Genomic DNA, 23,380 nt, shown 5'->3' with positions numbered 1-23,380 from the left:
AAGAAGAAGAAGAAGAGAAGAGAAGAGAAGAGAAGAGAAGAGAAGAGAAGAGAAGAGAAGAGAAGAGAAGAGAAGAGAAGAGAAGAGAAGAGAAGAGAAGAGAAGAGAAGAAGTATTAGCAAATCCATCCATGCGTTTTTTATTGACCTGGTTGAAGACAATAAATGAGGCAAGGACCATGTTGGTGTTCCCCTAAGCTCACTGGGGATCTGTTGTTGCTGCTGGAATGTGAATACTTTTGTTTTCAAAACTGCTCAGACTCCCTGGGAGTTATGAAGAAAGCTGGATGTCTAAGACAGGACTTTGCCATTAGCTTCAATTAAACTAGAGTTCTACCCTAGGTCGTTTCCAATAATGCATCTTCATTTTACAGTATCATCGCTGGTGAATATTCAAGGATCTTTTGTTTTTAATAGGGTTGTTCTCGTCCAGATAAATCAGACCATGTGAAGAAACTTTTGAACTTTGGGTGCTATTTCGTGGAGAGCAACTCAGATAATTTAGATTACTGTCTTCATAACGTTTGCCCACAATAGCTGAATAATGGGGTTCATTAACCTCCCTGTGTAGGCACATCCAAATTGTTTGCCTCGAGCCTTGGCTCCCCATGCGTGGCCGGGGAGGAAAGGATTCGCTTTTTATTGACTTGTCAAGCCATAGGTTTGCATTCCCAGCCAAGTAGCTCCTGACCCGTTCCATTTATTTCGCTGTTTTTGTGGTGGGGAAAACAGGTAAAGGAATCCTGCTGGAAGCCCCTCCTTCCGCACGTTTCGATGAATAAAAGCAGTGTTTGGAGCAGTTAAGGCACCGTGACCAAATCCTTCGGAAAACGTAATGCAAGCAGCATGGGGCTATTGTGGGACACAGCTGTAGGCGGTGTTGGTTACCCTGCGAGACGCTGCTTATTCAACAGAAAGCTCTGGAGGAGAACTTATTGTGGAATTAAATAGGAGGGAAAAAAGTGATACTTCAGGGAGAAAAATGTAGAAGGGGAAACCGCTGCTCGGGAAAATTAAATAATAGAGTCCGGGCAGCGAAAGTCTGTGTTTATTGCAGCGCTAATGGGCAGCCCAATTATTTTACGCTGCAGCACTTAGCAGAGAAAAAGCTGCGTGAACCATGTATTAACAGAATTAACATTGTGGATGTCAGTCCAACTTTTGGTGTAAGAGAGAAGAGAGTGTGTAATGGTGAAATCATTTTTGATATGATCAATAGACCACCTAAGTGAGGAGACAGAACAATGACAAATGATGTTGCTCTTCTCCAAGGGAGCAGAGGTGTGCATAAGGAATTCCAGCCATCTCTACAGCTTTCATAAATCTTTGTGTTTGTGTGTGTATATACATACCCTCATTTTTCTGTTCTGTAGTCTTTTAAATTATAAGAGCTGGAGGACTGATTTTCAATACCTTTTTAAATGCTGAACGCATTTTAATGAAGCTGTTGTCGTGGGTATGCTTCATATCCCTTTCCCGATTTTTCTCTTTTAGTGTCACACATTGGCCCTGATCCTGTAGTAAAATCCCCATGTGTGGTCTTGTATCCATCCACAAGTCTGGTTCACGTGGATGGAGGTACCCCAGCCTCTCCCTTTTACATGAAAACAAAATAAAACACAGAATTCCATATCCCTTTTACCAAAACAAATAAATTATCATTTTTGTTTATATTTCTAGAGGAGTTTTTTCTTCCTTGAGTGCGAGTTATTTCCAACTTCAGATGTAGTCCTTAGCATTTCTTTTTTTAATTACTGAAGCCACCCCAACTAATTATTCATCCTGTTTATGGTAGGTGGTAGGCTGTGGAAAATCATTTTCATTTTGCTGCTGGCCACGTTGGGTGATGAATCCAAAAGTGAATCCATAAAAAGGCTTGAGTCATTAGAAAACAAAACAACTTACTGTGAGATTCTTTGATTTTGCTGCTTATTGCTCAAGAGTAAATAAATCATATACTGTATACCACAATTAAAAAAAACACTTCAGGCAGGTTTAGACACATAAGCGAATTGCTTGTGTAAATGGGCATGAGCAGCTGCCCTTATAAAGCACAACAGAAACCAATCAAATATGTGTCAAAGATTAGAAAGGCAGATGGGTGTTTGTTTAGAAAATAGACTTTGCCTCCATAGAAGATGACTGCAAGAGAAAGGTGCTGATTTTCTTGTCTTTGGCAGAGGTGCTTCTTGTCATTCACTCTTTTATTGAAGCTTTTAAACAAAATTGAGTCAACTATATAGACTCAAGGATTCAAAAAATAGTTCCTGGGAGCTGGATAGGGACAAGAGTAGCCATCCATAAACACGAAGAATAAGCTGGTCCTACCTGGATCTAGTCACATTGTCCTGTGAGCAATTCCTCTGTCGCTTTATGGAGCCTCCAAGTGCAGGACTGGCCTGTTTGCTTGATTCTTAGAAAAAATGTATCAGTAACAAGCTGGAAATTACAGTTTTGGAGGTTTCTAAGCCCACGCTGACATTATTTTCTGGTAGTTAATAAAGTTAATATTTTATACTAGTTCCCAGTAAAGAGGGTATATGTAGGACTGGTTTATGAGCAAGCTTCTGGATTGTACATCGCATAACATTTCCCGAAACATATGACAATAAAGGGCAGTTTGCAAGGAGCATGTGAGAGAAAGCTTGCAAAGAGCTCGTTGGCATAAACGTGTTTTACCAGCTCCTGGTTTTGCTGTTGAGAGCTCAGCAGAAGGGAATAATGCCTGGTGGTTTTCACATTGAAGCTCTGAGCAAGTTGTTATTGATGATAAGAGAGAAAAGAAGATGGAAGATACCAAGACACCACGCTGCCAATTCAGGTTTTGTCAGACTAGTGATGAACCATCCAGAGATGTAAGTCAGAATGGTGAGAAAGAACAGGAGGGTGATTTAGGAGTCATCGGCAGTAAGGTGCTTGTGGTTGTTGGGAGAAATACCCTGGTGTAACAGATACAGAGGGCGGAGGCTGAGGGCAGAACTCTGTTTCACTTAAAGTAATGGGAAAATAAACAGTAGAAAACCTGTAATTCAGTTTCAAGAGTGCAAATGTCCATAAACTGAAGGAGTTAGTTTGAAATGTCAGCTAGATTGAAGACCTAATGGATTCAAAAGCAATGGGAAGGGAGCACTTGTAGGAAATTACTACAGAGTGAATTCTGTGAATAACTCCTTCCAAAAGGATGTTGGGAATGAGCATCGTACCTCTAGGAGAATAGGACTGTTACCAAAAAAGTCACATCTTCAAGACAAAAGACTGTGAAGGTGAAGTCAGGCCTGGCAGAAGTCAAGCTGAATTAACTATTGCGAAGGATATAGAGCAAATAGGAAAAAGAGAGAAGAGGGAGAGGGAGAGGGAGAGGGAGAGGGAGAGGGAGAGGGAGAGAGAGAGGGAGAGGGAGAGGGAGAGGGAGAGAAGAGGAGAAAAGAAGAGGAGAAAAGAAGAGGAGAAAAGAAGAGGAGAAAAGAGGAAGAGAGAGAGGGAGAGGGAGAGGGAGAGGGAGAGGGAGAGGGAGAGGGAGAGGAGAGGAGAGGAGAGGAGAGGAGAGGAGAGGAGAGGAGAGGAGAGGAGAGGAGAGGAGAGGAGAGGAGAGGAGAGGAGAGGAGAGAATAAGAAGAAGAAGAAGAGAAGAAGGGGAACTGTGGAAATGAAGACAAGGACAAAAGAAATTAGGTAGCAAAATATAGGAAGTTTTATGCGCTGAAATCAAGAGTGGGATAATCTTTCTCCCAAGTTCTATAAGAACTGTCTCGTGAATTTGCAGACTCAGTGACAAGTAATTTTTAATATATTTGTTTTTATTTTAAAATGCAATGCGTGTTCAATCTATCTTTAATAAATAATAGAAAAAATAGAAGTGCTGAAGAAGAGAGGAAAGAAAATGTGATCTACACACCTGGTGAGAGCAGTGCATATAACTATACAGCAGATTTTGGAGGAAGCGCTGATTAAAAGGCTTGGAAGTAACTGGCACAAAACAGAAGTAAACCATACTGACAGGCTTGGTGTCAATTTTTGATAAAGCAACTGATTTTCTAGATCAACCTAGTCAGGCTGCAGCAGATGTGCCTGGCAGTGGCTGATTTTTTTGCTGTGCATCTCAGGTATCTGTTTCCACCACCAATGCTGAGAGCAACTGTCTCCACCTCCCAGAGCAGAGTAATTTCTTCTGGACTGGGGAAGCAGCTGCTGGGTGCAGGGTCGAATCCCTTCCCCTCCAAGAGAAATTCTTAACTAAGGTGGAAGTGAGCTGGGACATTTGCATGTGCATAGCTGGAATAAAGTTGACATCTTTCCTACCACTGGGAGAAGGGATGCTCTCTTCTAAATGAATGAAAAGTGACAAATCCAAGCCGGATTTCAGGAAGATGTTTAATACTATCACACAGGATATTCATAGTGAAACTAGCTAAACAGGGTTAGCAGAGGAGCTGCTCGGTAGTAAGGAACTAGTGCAACATCTGGGGACACCTTATTGCAGCCTTTCAGTATTTAAAAGGGGTCTAGAAGAAAGATGGGGACAGACTTTTTAGCATAGCCTGTTGTGATAGGACAAAGGGTAATGATTCTAAACTAAAAGAGAGGAGATTCAGGCCAGACATGAGGAAGACATTTTTTACACTGAGGGTGGTGAAACGCTGGCCCAGGTTGCCCAGAGAGCTGGTGGATGAACCATCCCTGGAGACATCCCAGGCCAGGCTGGACGGGGCTCTGAGCAACCTGAGCTGGTGAAGATGTCCCTGCTCATGGCAGGGGTGGCACTGGATGAGCTTTGAAGGTCCCTTCCAACCCAAACTATTCTGTGATTCTGTGAAAGGAAGGTAGGAACTGAGAACTGTAAGAGCGCTTATCTAACCAGAGAGAAGGTTGCTAGTGAATGTGCTCAAGGATGTATTCCAGGACTGGTTTTATTTAATCATTTCATTTAAAATTTTGTCGCGGAAGGAGTTAGAACACAGATACTTTTTGTTGGCAGTAATTTTGAAGGACCATGTCAGTACAAATGAGGATCTTATGATTGTCTGGAATGAACTGGATCCTCTTGAATAGAAGGGGAAATGGCATTTAATTCAGTATATGAAAAATTGCAGTTAAGACTTTGGATTTGCAGTGTACCAATCGAAACTTCAGCCAGAAGTAAAAAGCTGATCAGTGGATGTATCACTACAGTAGGTGAATTAAGTGGTCAGGGGATCGTTAGTTGATCACAGAAAGACAGAGTTGCCAACCATAGGATGCATTGCAAGAGATTATTTTAGCAGAGGTAGTGGAAGTGTCCAGGCCATTGTATGAGAACCTGTTTATACTTCGTCTGAAATGTTATATTCAATTCTTGAAGGCAGGTTGTATTCAGGAAGGATGAAGAGCAGCTACAGAAGAGGCCTTGGAGCACTGTTAGGGGAAGCATAAGGGAGTCCGTGTTATCACAGAATCACAGACTGGTTGGGGTTGGAAGGGACCTCTGGAGAACATCCAGTCCAACCCACCTGCTAACACAGGTTCAGCAGAGCAGATCACACAGGAAGGTGTCCAGGTGGGTTTGAATGTCTCCAGAGAAGGAGACTCCACAACCTCTCTGGACAGCCTGGGCCAGGCTCTGGCACCTCAAAGGAAAGAAGTTTCTCCTCATATTCAGATGGAACCTCCTGTGCTTCAGTCTGTGCCCGTTTCCCCTTATCCTGTCATTGGGCACCACTGAAAAGATTCTGGTCCATCCTCTTGACACCCACCCAGGAGATATTTATGAACACTGATGAGATCCCCTCTCAGCTTCTCCAGCTGAACAGCCCCAGCTCCCTTGTTCTCTCCTCATAAAAAAGATGCTCCAGACCCCTAGGAGAGCATTTTTGTGTGTTTAGTCTATCATGTGAAGAGGAGATGTGATTGCTGGCTACAAATACATCAGGCAAGTAAACGTCTTGGAGGGAGAAAGCTATTTAAGCTAAAGAACAATATTGGCACAGAAACAAATGGGAATTAATTGTCTATGAATGTAGGCTGGATACTGGAAGAGGTTGCTGTGCCACCAGAGCAGTGAGATCCTGGAACGGGTTAGTGATGGGGACACAGAGATTAACTGGTTTTAAGATGAAGCTCAATAAACTTGTGAATGGGATTAGTTGACACGATGCCTGTGAAGCCACTAGACTCTCTTGCCCAAGAAGGGACTTTTGCAGGTTTTGCTGTAGTAAGGAAATGGAGAATGAACCATTGAACTCCATGTGCACCACTGAAAATCAACACCCTTAGGTGGAAGTTGTGCCATTTGTAAGAGAGCAGGCAGTGTCCACAAAAATGGATGACAGCTCAGAATAAATGTTCAAAGTTCATTTTCCTTGATAGAGAAGAATATCACATTGCAGGCAATTTATCACATGAAAATATTTATATTTTTTTTAATCTCAAGCTTAAGTACTGAAGTCTTTTCACTTGCAGAATTGCTGGAGGCTCCACTGGAAGTCTGATGTATTTTGGCACTCTGCAAATGCACTATTTGGTCATAGCGTGTATTTGTGGAGCTTGTATTTGCCAATATGACTTGTTTGCACAGAATAAAATATTCAGCAGAGCATGAGAGATAAAAACTAAATTTCTCTTTCTAAAAGTAATATGGGAATTAGCCTACATTACAGAGCTTAAATTGCACTGATTCTCCTCCAGGGTTGGAAAAAAAAATTCAAAATCACCTCTAATCTGTGAAGAATCTAAACCATATGGAAATCTTCCTAATTCCCCTGGGTGTTTTTGACACTTTTACCCATAGGTATTAGAGTATTTCTTTTTTTTCTGTTGCAACAATCTCAGTTCCAGGTGTGAGATTTTTCAGTAATAAAATATAGTTACACCACTTAATTTTCTAGCATTGAGGAATTTATATCAACAAATATCACAGAACCACACAGAATCACAGAATGTCAGGGATTGGAAGGGACCTCGAAAGCTCATCCAGTGCAATCCCCCCATGGAGCAGGAACACCCAGATGAGGTTACACAGGAAGGTGTCCAGGCGGGTTGGAATGTCTGCAGAGTAGGAGACTCCACAACCTCCCTGGGCAGCCTGGGCCAGTGTTCTGCCACCCTCACTGGGAAGAAGTTTCTTCTCAAATTTAAGTGGAACCTCTTGTGTTCCAGTTTGTACCCATTACCCCTTGTCCTATTGTTGGTTGTCACCAAGAAGAGCCTGGCTCCATCCTCCTGACACTTCCCCTTTATATATCTGTAAACATGAATGAGGTCACCCCTCAGTCTCCTCTTGTCCAGCTCCAGAGCCCCAGCTCCCTCAGCCTTTCCTCACACGGGAGATGCTCCACTCCCTTCAGCATCTTTGTTGCCCTGCGCTGGACTCTCTCCAGCAGTTCCCTGTCCTGCTGGAACTGAGGGGCCACAACTGGACACAATATTCCAGGTGTGGTCTCACCAGGGCATAGTAGAGGGGAAGGAGAACCTCTCTGACCTACTGACCACCCCCCTTCTAATACACCCTAGGATGCCATTGGCATCACTTGTAATAATCCAAGTTATACTAGTTTTGATTGTGTTGGTGAAGTCGATGGTGACATTTTCCTATGTACAAAGACCCCTTTAGCTCCTGCTTCTTGCTTAAAAATAATTCAAGAATTAGGACTTATCAAATGTTGTTTTTCCTTTGGGCAGAGAAGCAGCTTCTTTGGAGCTCTGTCTCTGAGAAACAAAGATTGCTGTGATTTTTTACTAGACCTTTCGAAGTACCGATACAGCATTTTTTTGGAGCTCATCACCCGTAGCAATCAGTCAGCCTTGCAGTTCATATCCTATTTTTGAAAAGCCATTTCCTTTTGGTGCACATGTCTTTTCCCTGTGTTTATATGAAGCAGTCAATGGGGCTTTCAGCCGTAAGGATCAGAATGAAATCAAATAAATTACTTCCAAAGATAGGAAACCATTTCACACCTTGGAGCCTCATTTTGCTCCAGGTGTAGCGTGTTACAGCTCATGCCCGTGTAGAGCCGATTATAAACCAACTGACCTGTTGTGACACTTAAAACCTTGGTAGAATTTGCACTTTGCCTGCAAGCCGACACTTCGGTTTCATCCTGTTTGGATCTGTAGCTGTGAACGGGCTGATTGCTCCAGAGTAATGATGAAAATGGGTTTTCATTCACTCTTCCATTATATAGAGGTGTATTGGTGCATGCATTTGGTTGTAAATGTGCTGAGGTTCTGTAAGAAATACAGTTCCTGCTAGCATTTAAAAAGAAATCCAAAGTTATTGTAGGTTGGACACCACCTGATACACAGTGTTGACATTAATTCTGTCTTTTGTTTTTTTTTTAAAGGGACTGGTAAACTTTAGTTAAGATTTAGGGAGGTTCTTATTACCACATCTATTCCAAGGGTTTTCTCACACCCCTTCATTCTGGGGGAACTATTTTGATTCAAAAACAACTTTAATTGACTTTTTATCTTTCATTGTAGAATGTGTTTGTGATACACTGTCAGGCAAGCAGCCTGCAGGGAAGTGTTATTCTTGTCTCGGGCCTCTGAGTGTGTTGATGGTGGTTGTTGTTCATCTGTATTTGATTACCTAAAAAAATATTAATCTGGCCTCAGTTTTAGAGTTTTCAAATTAGGGTGAGGAAGGAGGTGAAATTTTGTCTTATTTAGTATTGTACTTGCAAACTTTTAATATACAAGCACTGATTTTGAAATGGTATGAAAAACACATACTAGGAAAGAAGATGACAATATGTGTATCTTGTTCTTAGGGACATGGTTTAGTGAAAGTGTTGGGTTAATGGTTGGACTCTATGATCTTGAGAGTCCCTCACAACCAGAATGATTCTATGATTCTATGTATGGTGATGTCCAAATGTAGAGTTTAAATCCTAGGAGGGACCCAGCTACGAGGAGGATGGAACATTAGCTGTAGTGAGTACCGCCTACTCGCATTGTGTTCTGTGCCTCACTTTTCCTGTCTATAAAATAGAGCTCATAAATCTTGCCATCATTTACATAGTGTTTTGATATCAGGTTTCTCTCTGAGTCTGAAGTAACATTAATTATTAGTCGTGGGACTGCTATTTCCCTTTGATTTCTCCCCACCTCTGTATTGCCGTGTGCACAGCCCCTTCTTCAGAAAGGAGGACACGCTAAACCGCCCTCCCTGAGGTTACTCCATCATCTCTAATGGTGGAGCACAAAGCCGTTCATTTCTCCACTCCGGAGTCTCAAGTCTCTGAACTTGTTTAGCCCAAGGGAGTGGTAGGCCCAAGCGTGCTCCGAAATGCCGATCTCCTGTTTTGATAACTGAGCTCTGAAATCAAGATAAACAAGCTGCCCTATATACTGAACGTATCCTAATTGCACACTTCAAGTCATACCAATGAGTGTGTGTCGCCCGCTAATGAATATTTGTAGTTTCGTAAGGTTTGGTATGTGATGTTCCTTGTAGCTTCTGCAGTTCTTAGCAGGTTGGCTTCAAAGACCTCATTCAGGAGAAGAACCTGGCTTCATCTGGACCAAGAAACGGCATAGTTTCATTTCATATGTTAGCTGGGCATGGTCACTCTTATTCAGATTATATTAGCTAATACTTCTTTAAAACTGTTTACAGTGTGTGCAAACTTGTGTTTAAAATCCTATTAGCTAATCCATTTCCTAGTCTAGACTCAGGGAGGGTTGACTCCCTGAAGAACTCATAGCAGGACTTTGTTTACTTGGAGGGGGTAGAAGAGGGAGGCGGGGAATGAAAGGGATAATGATGTTTGAAACCATCCAAATGACTTTAGCTGTGCCAAATACATTGCTGTCTGTCCCTCTCTTTGCTTTTATTATTGCTAAGATTTGTTTTTTGTCGAGAGGTGGCTCTCAAGTCCTGGGGGTAGCTCTGAAAACCATGAGAGTGTTGCCACCAAACAAGGTCTTGGGGCGTTCAGCATGGGGAGCCAGGGCTCTCTGTGGGAGCCGTGGAAGGAAGAAGGCATTAGTTTTTAATTATACTATAAATACCATAAATAATAGTTTCTGCAATATTACATATTTCTAAGTCTATATCCGAAGAAAGTTCTGGAGTTTGGGGAATACTTTCAATGCATTCTGTGTAGTCACTTCTATAACTTCTTCAACTGGAATTCCTATAATTTTGGCAATATATTCTGCAGCAATGTAAATAGATGCACATTGGTTTTTAATTATACCATAAATAATAGTTTCTGCAATATTACGTATTTCTAAGTCTATATCCGAAGAAAGTTCTGAGGTTTGGGGAATACTTTCAGTGCATTCTGTGTAGTCACTTCTATAACTTCTCGACTTCTTAACTTCTGTAACTAAGCATCAGAGTCAGGAGCCCCAGGGAACCACGTGCCAAGACTTTCATTGAACCAGAAACACATCATGGACATTCAAGAGCCAAAAAAGAAACTTTCTTGGTGGAAGATGACAGTGGCTTTTCAGATTTACCCCACCAACAGGAGAAAGAGGCTGGATTTGATGAGTAGATCACTCCCAGGATGACCCAATACAGGATTTCCTTCCTTCTACAAGTCACAGACAACTTAAGTTACGAGTTCTGCAGTTTGGCGCACAGTCTAGAACCTTTCTGACACGTATAGAGAGCCTGAGCTGTCAGATGAGGTACCTGAAGCAATCACCAGACATCAAGTGGTGCGAAAGCCTTGGGCGTTGCTGATGGAAAATCATCTAACGCCTTTTAGATTCTGCTTTGCTCTAAGTTTCTAAACTTCCTTGGGTTTTGTTTTCTTCCCCTGCTCACTCCTGGAAGCTCTCAGGAGGTGGGTGTGATGCTGCAGCTGGCAGGTTAATCACCAATACCAAACCCTTTCCTCTGTTTCCTTTTACCAAGTGTTTTTACTACAACTTGCCATAGTTCTGATTTAGTAGTGCAAGTGGCATATCTTGGGAGAAAAATATTGTTATCTCAGCCAAGCATTAAATACTCTATAATTCCAAGCCTTTATCAAATAATCACTTTGATTATTGACTCAAGATGCAGAAAATATCCCCAATCGTAGCGATACTGCCTTTGAATATCATAAGAGAGCTGTGGTAAACTCTGAAGTTGAATGTAAAGTTCCCACTGACGGTGGAGCTGGACTTTCCTGGTTCTCAGGAGTAGTTGCAATTTGATTTCCATCATGGTTTTCCTACTGATGTCTCCGTTTTTAGATTTCTTAAGGTATTCTCATCTCTGGAATGTCTAACCTTTCTTTAAATCACATTCTTCCCACAGTGCCATCACAAATCAATTGCACTCCCACAGTTACCATTCAAATATAAATAAGTTAATAAAATTATTTACTGAAATGTGGTAAAACAAATAGACCCATCCTGTGTTTTGTTTGAGGTTCAGTTTGGTTTGTTTTCTAAAACATCCTTTTCCTTCTCTTTATGTTTCTAATCTAGAGCCTTATAGCGAGGGCTTTTTCTGTCTTGTTCATTAAATTGCATGCACGTCAATAACACTGTATATCAACATTCATTAATAAACGTTGGGTCCTCTATGTATCCCCCTTCCTGGGCAAGATTATTCTATACTGTGTATTTACTAGAGCTACATCCTGTCTACTTCAGCTACTTGAGTAAGTAGCAATATTTTAACTGCTGAGTATATAGTGTGCGTCATTTATTTGTCCTGACTAGATCCACTGCTGATTTCATAAACATTTGGGGAAAGAAATACCAAACTAGCAAATATTTGGAGAACCCCCTAATGTAGGATCTTGAGAGGACGATATCGTCTCTCAGTTTGAAGATTAAAATCAGTGCTGTTCACAGCTGATTAACTTTCCTTTCTAATATTTCCCACAAATTGAGGTAATGTAATAAAACTTAACGAAACAAGGTTTAGTAAAGCCACAGAGAATATTTATATGGCAGTGAGCTCTGGAGTGGCTCAGGTTGTCCTGGCTTTGTAATGGCTTAATGGTGTTGGGTTCTTGTGTTGGGTTCAAACTGCCTCTTTGATGGCTCAAAGGTGATGTGAATTATCTGCACTGTTTTCTTTATATCTAGTCAGTGATCGATCGCTGCTTTCTTTCCCATCAACTCTAACGATTCTCATTTTCACTCCTACAGAGTCATCAGCAAAGTGGTACCAGCTCCAGAGGCCAAACCGTCCACCCCTGTGAGCCGGCCCAAAACCCCTCCGCCCGTGCCGTCACCGGTCCCAGCTCCCATCCACGTCACCCCTCCTTCGGCTCCAGCTCCTCCTCCTCCACAGGCCACCGTCTCGCAGGTCCTCATCCCACCGCCCTCTCCAGCCGTCTCAGCAGCAGCAGGTTCCAAAGCTCCGGTTCGGAGCGTGGTGACCGAGACCGTCAGTACTTACGTGGTAGGTAACGTGCTGCCGCGGTTTGTCCCACTGCTGGTGACATTCATCTCTTGAATTGTTGAGCTCCGGGGTGACTCATCATCTCAAAATAATGGTACCTGGACTTGTCATGTTGCTCTCTATTAAGCTGCTCCTTACCCAGCCCTTGCTTCCATGCACGTGATTCAAGGGGTTAATAATTAAAACACTACCACTTAGACTGAATTTCTCCTTTGTTTCTAGTTCAATGTTTAAGTTTCTTTTAACAGGTCCAGTTATATCCCACTCGGTATTTTCTGCTAACTGAGCAAGAGCATTTATTTTTGGAGTTGGAGGGTTTTTATAGATTCTTTCATAAGTGCTGAATTGAAACCTCAAATGTCAAACTCGCCATAGATTTTGCTGTCAGTCAGGTGAAGTACAAAACCCTCATACAACATCAAGAATTTGACTTAGCCCTCATCTGAAATGTGGAGAGTCCACAAGCTCTGTTTCGGTTTCTTCAACACACAGAAATTGCAAAGGTTTGTGCTTCTCAGAAAGTCTGTAGATAGTTCATTAGTCTACAGTTCATTAGTCTGTTTGACATATGCTCTGAACTTGGCCTCTCTGGTAGCGTGGAGGCTTCTTTATTCCTTAAGAGAAGTGTCCCATCCAACATGATACAGGGACTACATTCTCTAAAAGAACATGGACATACCTCTGGTCAGTACTAGGATTGCTGTGCTACTGAAAATTTCTGCTTTAGATGCAATATAAAATGAAAGTTCTGACCATTTCTGGTCATTGAAGAGCAGCAGATACCATTAACAACAGTACCGGCATTGTTATCCTCCCTGTCCTGGCCACGTTCCAGCTTGGTTGGTGACACCTTGCTTATCTGTATTGGGTAGCAGTTTAAAAATCTCACCATTTAAAACACCTGAAACTTGTTTTTATTACAGGGCTTCCTGGGCTTTAATTGCGATGTATGCATGATTTTTCTCCCCCTTTTTTTTTTTTTTTTTAATTCCTGTTTTTATAATGATTCCTAGTGTAAATCTACCCTGCGTTTTCTAATGGAAAAGGTGCTCTTCCCTGCTGGACTTAAACTGATGTATCATGTTACTGGTCTCTGTTTAAACAGCTGCTACATTTCACTCCTGAGCCGGTTACAGCACTAGACGACCGCACGGAGGCTGTGCTTATCTTTAGGGTTCAGGATACACATCCTCACCTCCTGTATCACAGGTGTAAATGCAATGTCACTCTTACAGCAGTGCCCAGGAGCTTGGAAATTTCATAGAATCGTAGAATCATTTAAGTTGGAAGAGACCCTCGGGATCATCGAGTCCAACCTTAACCCAACTCTAGCACTAAACCAGGTCCCTAAGAACCTCGTCTAAATGCCTTTTAAACCCTGACTCCACCACTTATTCACTCTAAGAAAAAAACATTTCCAAAATACTGTGTTAAATCCAGTTTTCTTCAGTAAGCATTAAAAGCAAAGAACTTAGAGATGATGTCAGTTTAAAGAAGGAAAACCTAGATAGTACCTTATGGGGAATTCGGAGGACATGTAGGCTCCAGGTTCGTTCTTTCTTTCTTCAATATTGTAGTTAAAAACAGGGCTTTATTTCATTAGGATCCAACTATGTGCACAGGCAGAGAGACTCCTGATACGAGATGTTTATAAGTCAAAAAGGTGAGAGAGAGGTTGAGGAAGAAGGGAATAATTAATAACTCTTAGCCCATTGTAAGACGGGAATCTGGGACACAGAATGATGAAATGGCTGTCCCCAGGTCACACGGGAAAAAGCTCTTCTAGAGATAAGATTGGAGCCAGTGTGACAGAGGTGAGCAACTCCCTTCTGCAGGGAAGGACAGGAGGGTGATCTTATAGTTAAAAAAAATTACAAATACATTATGTGGGCTCTCCCTGCAGGATAGCGTGCTCTGATCGTCAGTAAGCGTGCTCTGATCGTCAGCTCTCAGCGGTTTGTACTAAAATAGCATCCAGCAATCACATACTGTCCCTCCTGCCACAACCCTTGGCTCATTAAGGAATGAGAAGTTACACAACGTTTTTAACATCCTCATTCAGCAGCCCAAGTCCTTGTTTAATGAACAGGCAGAAGTTTCAGTGGTTACAGACCACCCTGCACCTCTCTGGCCCCTGCAGACACACGTTCCCCCAAAAAAGTTTGGAAAAGTTGGGGTATCTGTCTTCAATTGGGACACAGCATCTCCTCCTTCCCCACCGCGACGACCACGGACCTTTCACACCCGGGTTACCTGCGGAGCAGATGCTGCTCTGCCAACTCAAAATGACTTTGCAGATATGAGATTAGATACCTCGATAGGAACGATCATTGCAATCAATCACCTTTAAAATCAAGTTCATTTTAGGATGTTGCCTGCTCCATTTCTCTAGTGGGAAGGAGATTTTTCCATGCTTTGTATTTCTGGGCTTTGTATTTTCTAGTTTTAAATCACAAAAAGAATTCAGGGCTTTAAGAGGAGCCAGTCGGGAGTGATGTGTTGGTTGCAGCTCTGGTACATTCCTATTGATTTTTTGAGAAGCGGTGTAAGATGTACAGACCACCGTGTAGTAGCTTTTCTTTTTGAGAGACAGAGCATTTGGGTCTTTTCATCTACTGCTTTTTAATACCATTTCTGTAAGCCGTACAGATAGCAAAAAGCTATTGCCTTAGATATGTGTAAATGCACTAATGCACCAAAGCTGAGAACAAAACAGTTTATGTTCTTGAGATTCAGTGATAATGTGCAAATCTTCATAAAGGAATTATGAAAACTGGGTAATAAACCCTGATATTTTGCACTTTGTGGTGTTCATTGCACTTCTTTAGGTGGATTTCGTGACATTTTGCATGTATGTTTTTAGCAAATAACTGTTAAAGAAACTGCTGGAGATTTAAAAATACAAATAAAGGGTCAAGCAGTATATAAATATTAAAAAAAATCATAAATTTCTGAATATGATTAATCCAGTAAGCAGCTGCCTAATGCTGTAAATGATCTGCCTCTCTCGTTTCGTTTACCCTTTAGTAAATTGTACTGTGACATAAATGTCATAAGGGGAATGGAAAGTTACTCAGTAACAACTTTTTTTATATCCTGATCTTATCAGCTAGTTGAAGTTGAAGACTTTGGCTAATAAGTAATACGGCAATATATACACAGGGCACTGTATATTTTACATGCATGTAAGACTGTTATCTTACGCAGGAGGCTGCCGTTGCTCCTTCTTGCCATTAACAGGCTAGAATTTTAAAAGTCACCACAGTATAGACAGAGAAGGAATTGTGTCCTTAAGCCCTGGCTGCTGTATGTGAATGGCCGTGCTTATGTCGGGTGGTGTAACTGGCTTTACTAGTTTGCAGGACGGTACAGAAAAATAAGTGGTTTTGTCATCATGTACAGTATAGGAAAATCAATTAAAACATAACGCCGAGTGTTTATTATCAGAGAATTAATAAAAGACAACAGCGACCGCTGAATAGCTTTGTGGGATAGACAAGAAACTCTTTCTCTTTATTTTTTAAGCCCTGAAAACTAACTTAACTTTTCTTTTCTTTGCACCAGATCCGAGACGAGTCGGGTAACCAGATCTGGATCTGTCCTGGCTGTAACAAGCCAGACGATGGCAGTCCAATGATAGGTTGTGACGACTGCGACGACTGGTATCACTGGTGAGTTCTTCTCATCCATCCTCTTATGCTGTTCCCTGGCAGATTTGGGGCTATATTATCAATACCTTTTTCTTTTTTTGTTGTTATGATTCATGACGCTGGGAATATTTGAATGGCTTTGCTATGTCCAATTTAATAATCTGGTAGATATTTTTATCTCTGTTTCTCCGAAATTTGAAAAAGGAGATTTTACGCTATAAAGGAGAGTTACTTTTTAATTAATGGGCATTAGTGATAACAGTTGTTTTTGAAACTGCTGGGAAATATTGCTGATGCCGGTAATTTTGTGAGAACTACAGGATTATGAGAATAGTGTATACAGATAGACATTTCAAATTATGAAGCATTGTATGAACAGCAATATAAATGTCAGTTCTTACAATAGGGTTGGAGGAAGTTAATCACTTTTTAGGCATTTTCTTAAACAGCTACATAAAATCGTGAGGTTTTCTTGCAGATGTGTTGAAGCAGCATTTGAAATTATTTAAAATCTGGCCTAACATACCTGAAAGTGCGCTCATATTTTCTATTAAAATAGTGTTTCTTATCTGAGTGTCCTTTCGATACATGGGGGTTTTTGTTTCAAAGCAAGTGCTTTTTAGGTTTCTGTTCAATCATTAGATTCATGAAGGTAATAGTAACATAATTGTTGTATTAATTTGAAGGCCAGATCCTTTCTCCCACTCGCAAGTTGCGTTTCTTTGGGTAAAACACAAAATCAATGTTACTCCACTGAGACCGATATTTCCCCCTCCTTCCCAGGCCTTGCGTTGGGATTACGACTGCACCCCCAGAAGAGGTACAATGGTTCTGCTCCAAGTGTGCCAACAAAAAGAAGGACAAAAAACACAAGAAGAGGAAGCACAGGGCGCACTGAAGACGTTGCCAGCGGACTGAAGTCGTGCGGTCGCCGCGACACCGTCCGCCCCGACTCCGTTGCAGGTTTGGGGGGGGTATAATCCAACCAGGTCATGTCTCACCCTCCGTCACGACTCCGGAGTGAATTGGGGCGAGGAGATGCTCTCCATTGGGGGCTGTCGCGTTTCACAGACCATCCAAACCCAGGGGGTTGGATTTTGGTACATTCTGATCCCATCTTTCACCTACCGAAGGGAGAATTTGCACAGAGCGATATAAAAACTTTGGTAGTTCATGGCTCGGCAGCAACAAAGACAAATGTTGTAAATGCAGATTATCTGTCCTGTTCTTTCTTGATTTGTTATTAATCTCTCTTGAACCTTTGCAGTAAGGTGCCGAGAGGAGAAGAAAATGTAAATTGCAGTGAGTTGTAAACTGAGGAGACCGTCTGGAATGATTTCTATAGCCTGGATACAGTTCAGCCTCTATTCCTGCTGAGCCAGATAATCATAATGTGGAAATAAAAAGTGACCGGTAAATATTTTTGTGACAAGAATATATGAAGCTTTTTTCCTTGATTTTTAGTACTAACGTAAAATAAACACGTTCAAGCTTTTGTGATATATCTTCTATTTTAAAAAAAGAAAAAAGTTTCTATTGTGTCGGTTCTTTTCTCCCATGTGAATTTATTTCAGTGGACCTGTAATATATTTTATACTTTTGTTTTTGGTTTGGTTTTGCTTTTTTTTTCTCGTCTTTGTCAATGTACCTTTTCATTGCTTGTACATTTCATTGGTGTGTAAAAACACTTCCCATTAAAAGATTTTCACACATGTAAATACCAGATATTTATAAAGTACTTTTTTTTTTGTAATTATTTTTTTATAGGGCTTGAGGATTTTAATTTTTGTCTGCCTGAGAATACAAACCTAGCAGCTATTAAACACCCGTGCGACGCACGCCGGTCCATACGGCTTTAAGGGATTGGCGCGCACGAGGAGCCGGCCAGCACCATAATTAGGCCTCGATTCAGATACTTAAACATGTGGTAACTTCTTAAGAAGTGAGTAATCCTATTGCCTTCAAGGAGCCCTGTTCCCACACTTGGTTCTACATGTGCTTAAACGCCCGCTGAATCGAGAGCTTAGGCCAGGGGGCTCTGCACTTTCAATGGTCGCTACAGCGTGTTAATCTGTAGCTGAGCTTTTATTTCTTTTTTCTTTATTTTCATTGAGTTTGCCAAAACGATCGGGCTCATGTTGAGATGGAGAAGATGCCGAGTGGCGCCGAGGCCAGAAGATGCCTCGCTCTGCTTTTCGTACCCCCTTGGAAAGAACAATAAATGAATATGCATTGTATTCTCCATTGAAAATAAGGGGGGAAATCACAGAGAGAAAAGAAAAAGAAACAAGGCAGTATTAGATACTGTAGTGCAATGGGTCTCAGAGCTAAATAAAATACAAGAATAAATCTGGAAAAAGAAATGTATGCCTTTTGTTTCCAAAGCGATTTTAGCCTTCATTGGTTAATTTGGGGATATTTGTACTTTAAACCGTACAGTGAGAAACATTTGATGTTTGAGAATATGGCCCTTTAACCTGTTGTGCAGATAATAAGAGTTATTTTTTAAGTGTATCCAAATTGATATTAATGAGAATGAATTAGTTATGTTTTTAAAAGTAGCAGTCTAGTTAGGGAAATGAGGCTTTGCTGATAGAACTGTTAAATTACAAATCAGTGGAGATATGGATGAAATTGGTTTATTAAAAGTGCGCTGTTACATTCTTTGTTCAATGCCACCTCATTTATATTCTGTCCCTGCTAATTACCAGTCAAGAAAAGTTCTTGGGTTTGATTATTTTATTTTGAATTGCTGGATGTTACAAACCTGATTCTTGTGGGTTTTTTTTTTTCCATGTGTAATGTGCAAGCATACGAAATACACCGTCTTTGGTCATTTCTGGTTGCAATAATAAAGAACTAGCTTTTGGTAAGTTGTTTATCCATTTCCTCCTCCCCACCGTTAATCAGAACTTCTCTCATTTAATCAGCTAAATTATTCAAGGTGCCGTGGGAGGGCTGAACTTTGCCATTTCGTCGGCCGCTCAGCTATTTCTATGCATGCTTGTGCCTCGCTGCCGCCGGCTTCGTTTCCTACCCCCGGGTTTTATGATTTTATAAATGACCCCTGTGGCAATAAAACCAAAGCATCATTTTCAGGAGCCTTGTGTGGCTGAGGGGATTAGTAACGGGAGAAGAGGCCCTTCACCTCCGGGTCAGCGGTTTGTAGCCATCCTCGCTCCATAGCTGCGCTCAGCCTGCCTTCCCTTTCACTGCTGTGTATCAGGAATTGGTGGTTTAAACAAATAAATCACCTTCAAAAACTAGTTACCCCCTGAGCAGCTGTGGGGCATGGACCTTCCTCACATCCCCTGGTGCCACCCAGTGCTGAGCAAGCCCAGATGTTTGTATTTGCTGCTAGAACTTCACCGGTTGCGTTTCTGCTCCGCAAACTCTGCCGGAGTTAGGGCTGCTCTCTTGTTTTGCCACTTGACTTAATGGGTTGGGCATTTGTGTTGCCCTGAATCCTTTTATGATTTGGGGTTTGGACACCGTTCCCCATGGGAAGAGTGTCCAGCGGGTGGGTTGCAGGTTGGTTTGCTTGCTGGATGTCATGGGAGAGCATCACTATCTCCGGATGGTTTTCCTACCCCTTTCATCCAAGAGGAATATCAGTTGTGAGCGCTGCATCCAGAAAACACCTACTTCCATGACTAGTTGGAGTAGAACTGGTTAAAAGTTTAAAAAGTAAAGAATTAAAAGGTTTTCAGTGAGGAGAACACAACTCACCCTCTGCCCATGGTGTTAAGACAGACACAATTTTCCCCCCTTTACTGATGCAGTGGATTTATGCAGCATGGTGAGTGTTGGTAGCAATTATTCAAGAAAAGAGCGTAAAAGCTATTCCGTGAGAAAAGCTTGTTGGATCCTGCCTTTACTCTGGGGCCAGATGATTATCTGGAGTCGGTTGGGGCTGTGTCAGTTTACACCAGCCCAGGAGCTGCCCACTTGTGCGGGTGACTTTGGGGCTGGGGAGCAGCTCCGTTTATTGTGAAATTAGGCAGTTTTTAATGCTTTTTTATCCTCTAAATCCACCTTTTGGGGCAGCCCGTACCTGCAGGTCGCTGGAGAAAACGTCAGTGCTGTGTGCTCGCTGCAAAGTGTGTTCATCATTAGGCAAAACTGTGACTTGTGAAAGAGTTTTGCACGCAGGAAAATCTATATTAATATGAAGATGGTAAGCACAAAGCTCAGAAATAAAAGCAACTATCTTGACTACTGATTTTTATTGGATGGGAGAGATATAAATGCAGAGCATCCATCCCCGGAGTAATGGGGATGCACTTTTCCAGAGATTATCTTCCTTCGGGGCTGTATGTCGTGCTCAAAGCATCATTTCTCTGCTTGACAAGGTGTTTCTCTTCTGAAGGTGTCCGCAGCTAAGTACAGTGAAGATCTTTATGCTCCGCAACTGATTTGTGATTCCAAATGTCCTGGAAGAGAAAGGGAATAAAAAAAACCCTGAATCGGAGGGTATCAGAGCCTGCTGACTTTGTCTGGGCTTTCCAGAGATAAAATATAGTGTATTACTTCACTGTATCACCTAAACCTTCTTTGTTCTCCTTTCAATAGGACGATTAAACAAAGACCTACTAACCAAATTAAAGTATAAAATGAACGCTGAGATATGGAAACCTTGCCAGAAGAATGTTAATGAATGAAGTTCACTAAAGGCATGCTGGCTAAGTTTTCAATACAAATAGTTTTATGGCCAATCTCTTTAGATCATAGCAGTTTTCTTTAGAAGTTTTAAGTCTCAAAAGTAGATGAGTTTCCTTCGCTGGGGAATGAATTAGATAATGCTCTGAATAAACTCCCTCTTCGCAGTCTTGTCAGTCATGGTACTTAGGAAACTCTCCCTTTCTTCTGGGGACTTTCGGATCAGCTGTAACCTCAAAAGTAGAAAGCTGCTATTAATCCCTGTGTGCTGTGCGGCAGAGGAGGCTGCAACGGGAGATTTACGGCCAGCAAACAGCTCGTACCTGGCTGATGGGAGCAGAAGCCTTTAAACGCGAGTGATGGCAGCTGGTCTTGGGGTGATTTGCCTCCAAGGTGCTGCTCCAGCCTGCGTGGGATTTACACCAGGTGAAGGGGGAATAGACAGGGCCTGCAGTGATAGGACAAGGGTTTTAAATTAAAGGAGGGGAGATTTGGGCTAGATATAAGGAAATTTTTTATTATAAGGGTGGTGAAACACTGGCCCAGGTTGCCCAGAGAGGTGGTGGATGCCCCATCCCTGGAGACATCCCAGGCCAGGCTGGACGGGGCTTTGAGCAACCTGAGCTGGGTGAAGATGTCCCTGCTCACCGAGACTCAGTGACCTTTAAAGGTCTCTTCCAACCCAAACCATTCTGTGATTCTAAAACGCAGCTATTCATGCTTATGCAGTGACCTTTTGCAGCAGGACTTTCAATCCTGTGGTGCTCTCCAGTGGGAGAGAGGAGGAGAGCTGGGGGCTACAGGACCACTGTGTCCTCTTGCCCACTCTCCCTTGCCAGTCTCCCCTTAATTTTCCTTCCACTCCATGTTTGCTCCAGAGACCCTGACCCTTAAACTCAGGTTTCTGGTGGCCAGTGCTGAAACCACAGCAACTCGGTGCCTTTTGGGTGCCCTGCACAGATGGAGACTTGCACTCAGGTGCGGTGGTTTGGTGGAACATTGCTGCCTCAACCTTTGACCAAGGAGGTCAGTTTTTCAGAAAGCAAAATGCCACGTAAACCCAGGATAGGTGGAAGATCTTCCACGTATTTTTAAAAACACAAGGAGAAATTGCTAATGACTACACAGTTCCCTGTTGTGTGCTCAATGCGAGTGTTCCCACAAGGACTTTGAAACTTATAAAACCAAACAGAAAAAAAATAGATTATTTTATTGTCTAAACGAGGGGATGAGGGACAAACAGACTTAAAACACATTTACAAAAATTAAGGTTTCATCAGCTGTCACAAATAGGAATTTGGTCTATAAATTAGAGTCTTGCCTGTCAATTCCTCCATAAGCCGGTGTGAGTTTGACAACTTACTGTGCCTGTCATTTGCTTTACTCTGGGACTAATGACAAGTGTGATGGGTTGTCACTGGCCCGATGCCCTGGTGTCACCCAGGGCCTCCAGCGCTGCTGCTGCGTGCAGGAGACCTTCAGTCTTCTTCCTTCAAGCTGACCCCTCCCCAAGTGGGGGACTGGGCACTATTTGCTGTGTTCTGTATAAGTTCCCTATACAGAAACAAATTAGGTAATAGAGGCAGGGAGTAGTGTGCAATTGTTGATTTGTAATAGAGATGTCATTTACAGCACTTTTCTAATAAATGCTGTAAAAATCGTCATGTTTAGGGTGTACATCTGCTCAAAGGTTTTGTTGTCCACGTGGTGACCCTTGCACATATTCTAAGGGAGAAATACTGTCCTGTCAGTGGGAAAGTTGGACACAGTCCTCTGCTCTTTTGTGGCTTTGCTGGGGCGCTGGATCGGTGCGTGTCCCAGTTTCCATCCACAGGAGGAGGATAACGTTTCCTGCTCTGGCAGCTCCACTTCGGCCTTGGACCCAGGTGATGTGAAGCTTGTAAAAGGCAGCCCAGACTTTCCCACGGGTTAAATAACAAGGATAACACCTTTACATGGGGTGGATAAAACTGCGCTACTATGAGGGTCCATCCTTGAACCTCCTCCTCAACTACGTCTTTCTCTGCGCTTCTACATTTGTGTTTTCATTGAGGTTGGGAGCTGGAAACCATCTACTACACTCCTGAACCAGACAGCTCCTTTGGCTTTGCAGCCCATTGATATTGAAACCACAAAAACTAATGAAGGATGGGATAGATGTGCGTGACATGGGAGTAGAAACTAGAATCAAATCAGTGCCCTCTTCTCCCGCATTTTCCACCTCCTTAACAGGATTAAATACATATATATATAAAAATATGTGTGTGTGTATATATATATATATGTATATAAAAATACCCATATGAACAGCTGGGATAGAAAAATGCCAAATTACACAGCCTCCCCAAGGACCTGTTTTATGTCTCGGTAACACCTTTTTTAGATGGAAACCTGGACGCTGAGCACCTCATTCCCAGTTCCTAGGGAGCCAAAACATGACGTCGGGCTGGGAATCAGGTTCTCGTGCAAAGTTTTCCAACATGAATCCAGCCCTCTTTTCATCCACTGATTTTGAACCTTTCTGCCGAGGGAGCCTGTCTGGGCTCACCTTGAGACCTTATTTTGCTACTACCTCTTTTTTGCTTCTAGGGTGAGGTTTACCTGAAGAACAGCTTCTTGCTTAAAATTACTTCAGGGATGTCCAAATAGACCTCTCATAATTCATACAATAGCTGCCTTCTCTGGGCTTTGTGGGCTGTGAAATGTCTGCGTTAGTGCTTGGAGTTGGCACGTATTAAGAT

At 42.2% G+C, this 23,380-nt stretch overlaps 1 protein-coding gene across 1 annotated transcript in view; it reads left to right on the top strand.

The window, feature by feature from the left end:
• Window positions 1-18,853, top strand: part of TAF3 (TATA-box binding protein associated factor 3) — a 129,465-nt gene extending 110,612 nt beyond the window's left edge. The window contains exons 5-7 of the mRNA XM_065049287.1: window positions 12,075-12,330; window positions 15,895-16,001; window positions 16,764-18,853. Coding sequence (XP_064905359.1) covers window positions 12,075-12,330; window positions 15,895-16,001; window positions 16,764-16,878 — 478 coding nt within the window. The 3' untranslated portion in view covers window positions 16,879-18,853. The remainder of the gene's footprint in view (window positions 1-12,074; window positions 12,331-15,894; window positions 16,002-16,763) is intronic.
• The last annotated feature ends 4,527 nt before the right edge of the window (window positions 18,854-23,380 follow it).

Source organism: Columba livia, chromosome 1 (assembly GCF_036013475.1).
Source record: "Columba livia isolate bColLiv1 breed racing homer chromosome 1, bColLiv1.pat.W.v2, whole genome shotgun sequence".
NCBI classification, from domain to species: domain Eukaryota; kingdom Metazoa; phylum Chordata; class Aves; order Columbiformes; family Columbidae; genus Columba; species Columba livia.
The sequence above is the reverse complement of the archived record's forward strand: the minus strand, read 5'-3'. Positions and strand labels throughout refer to the sequence as shown.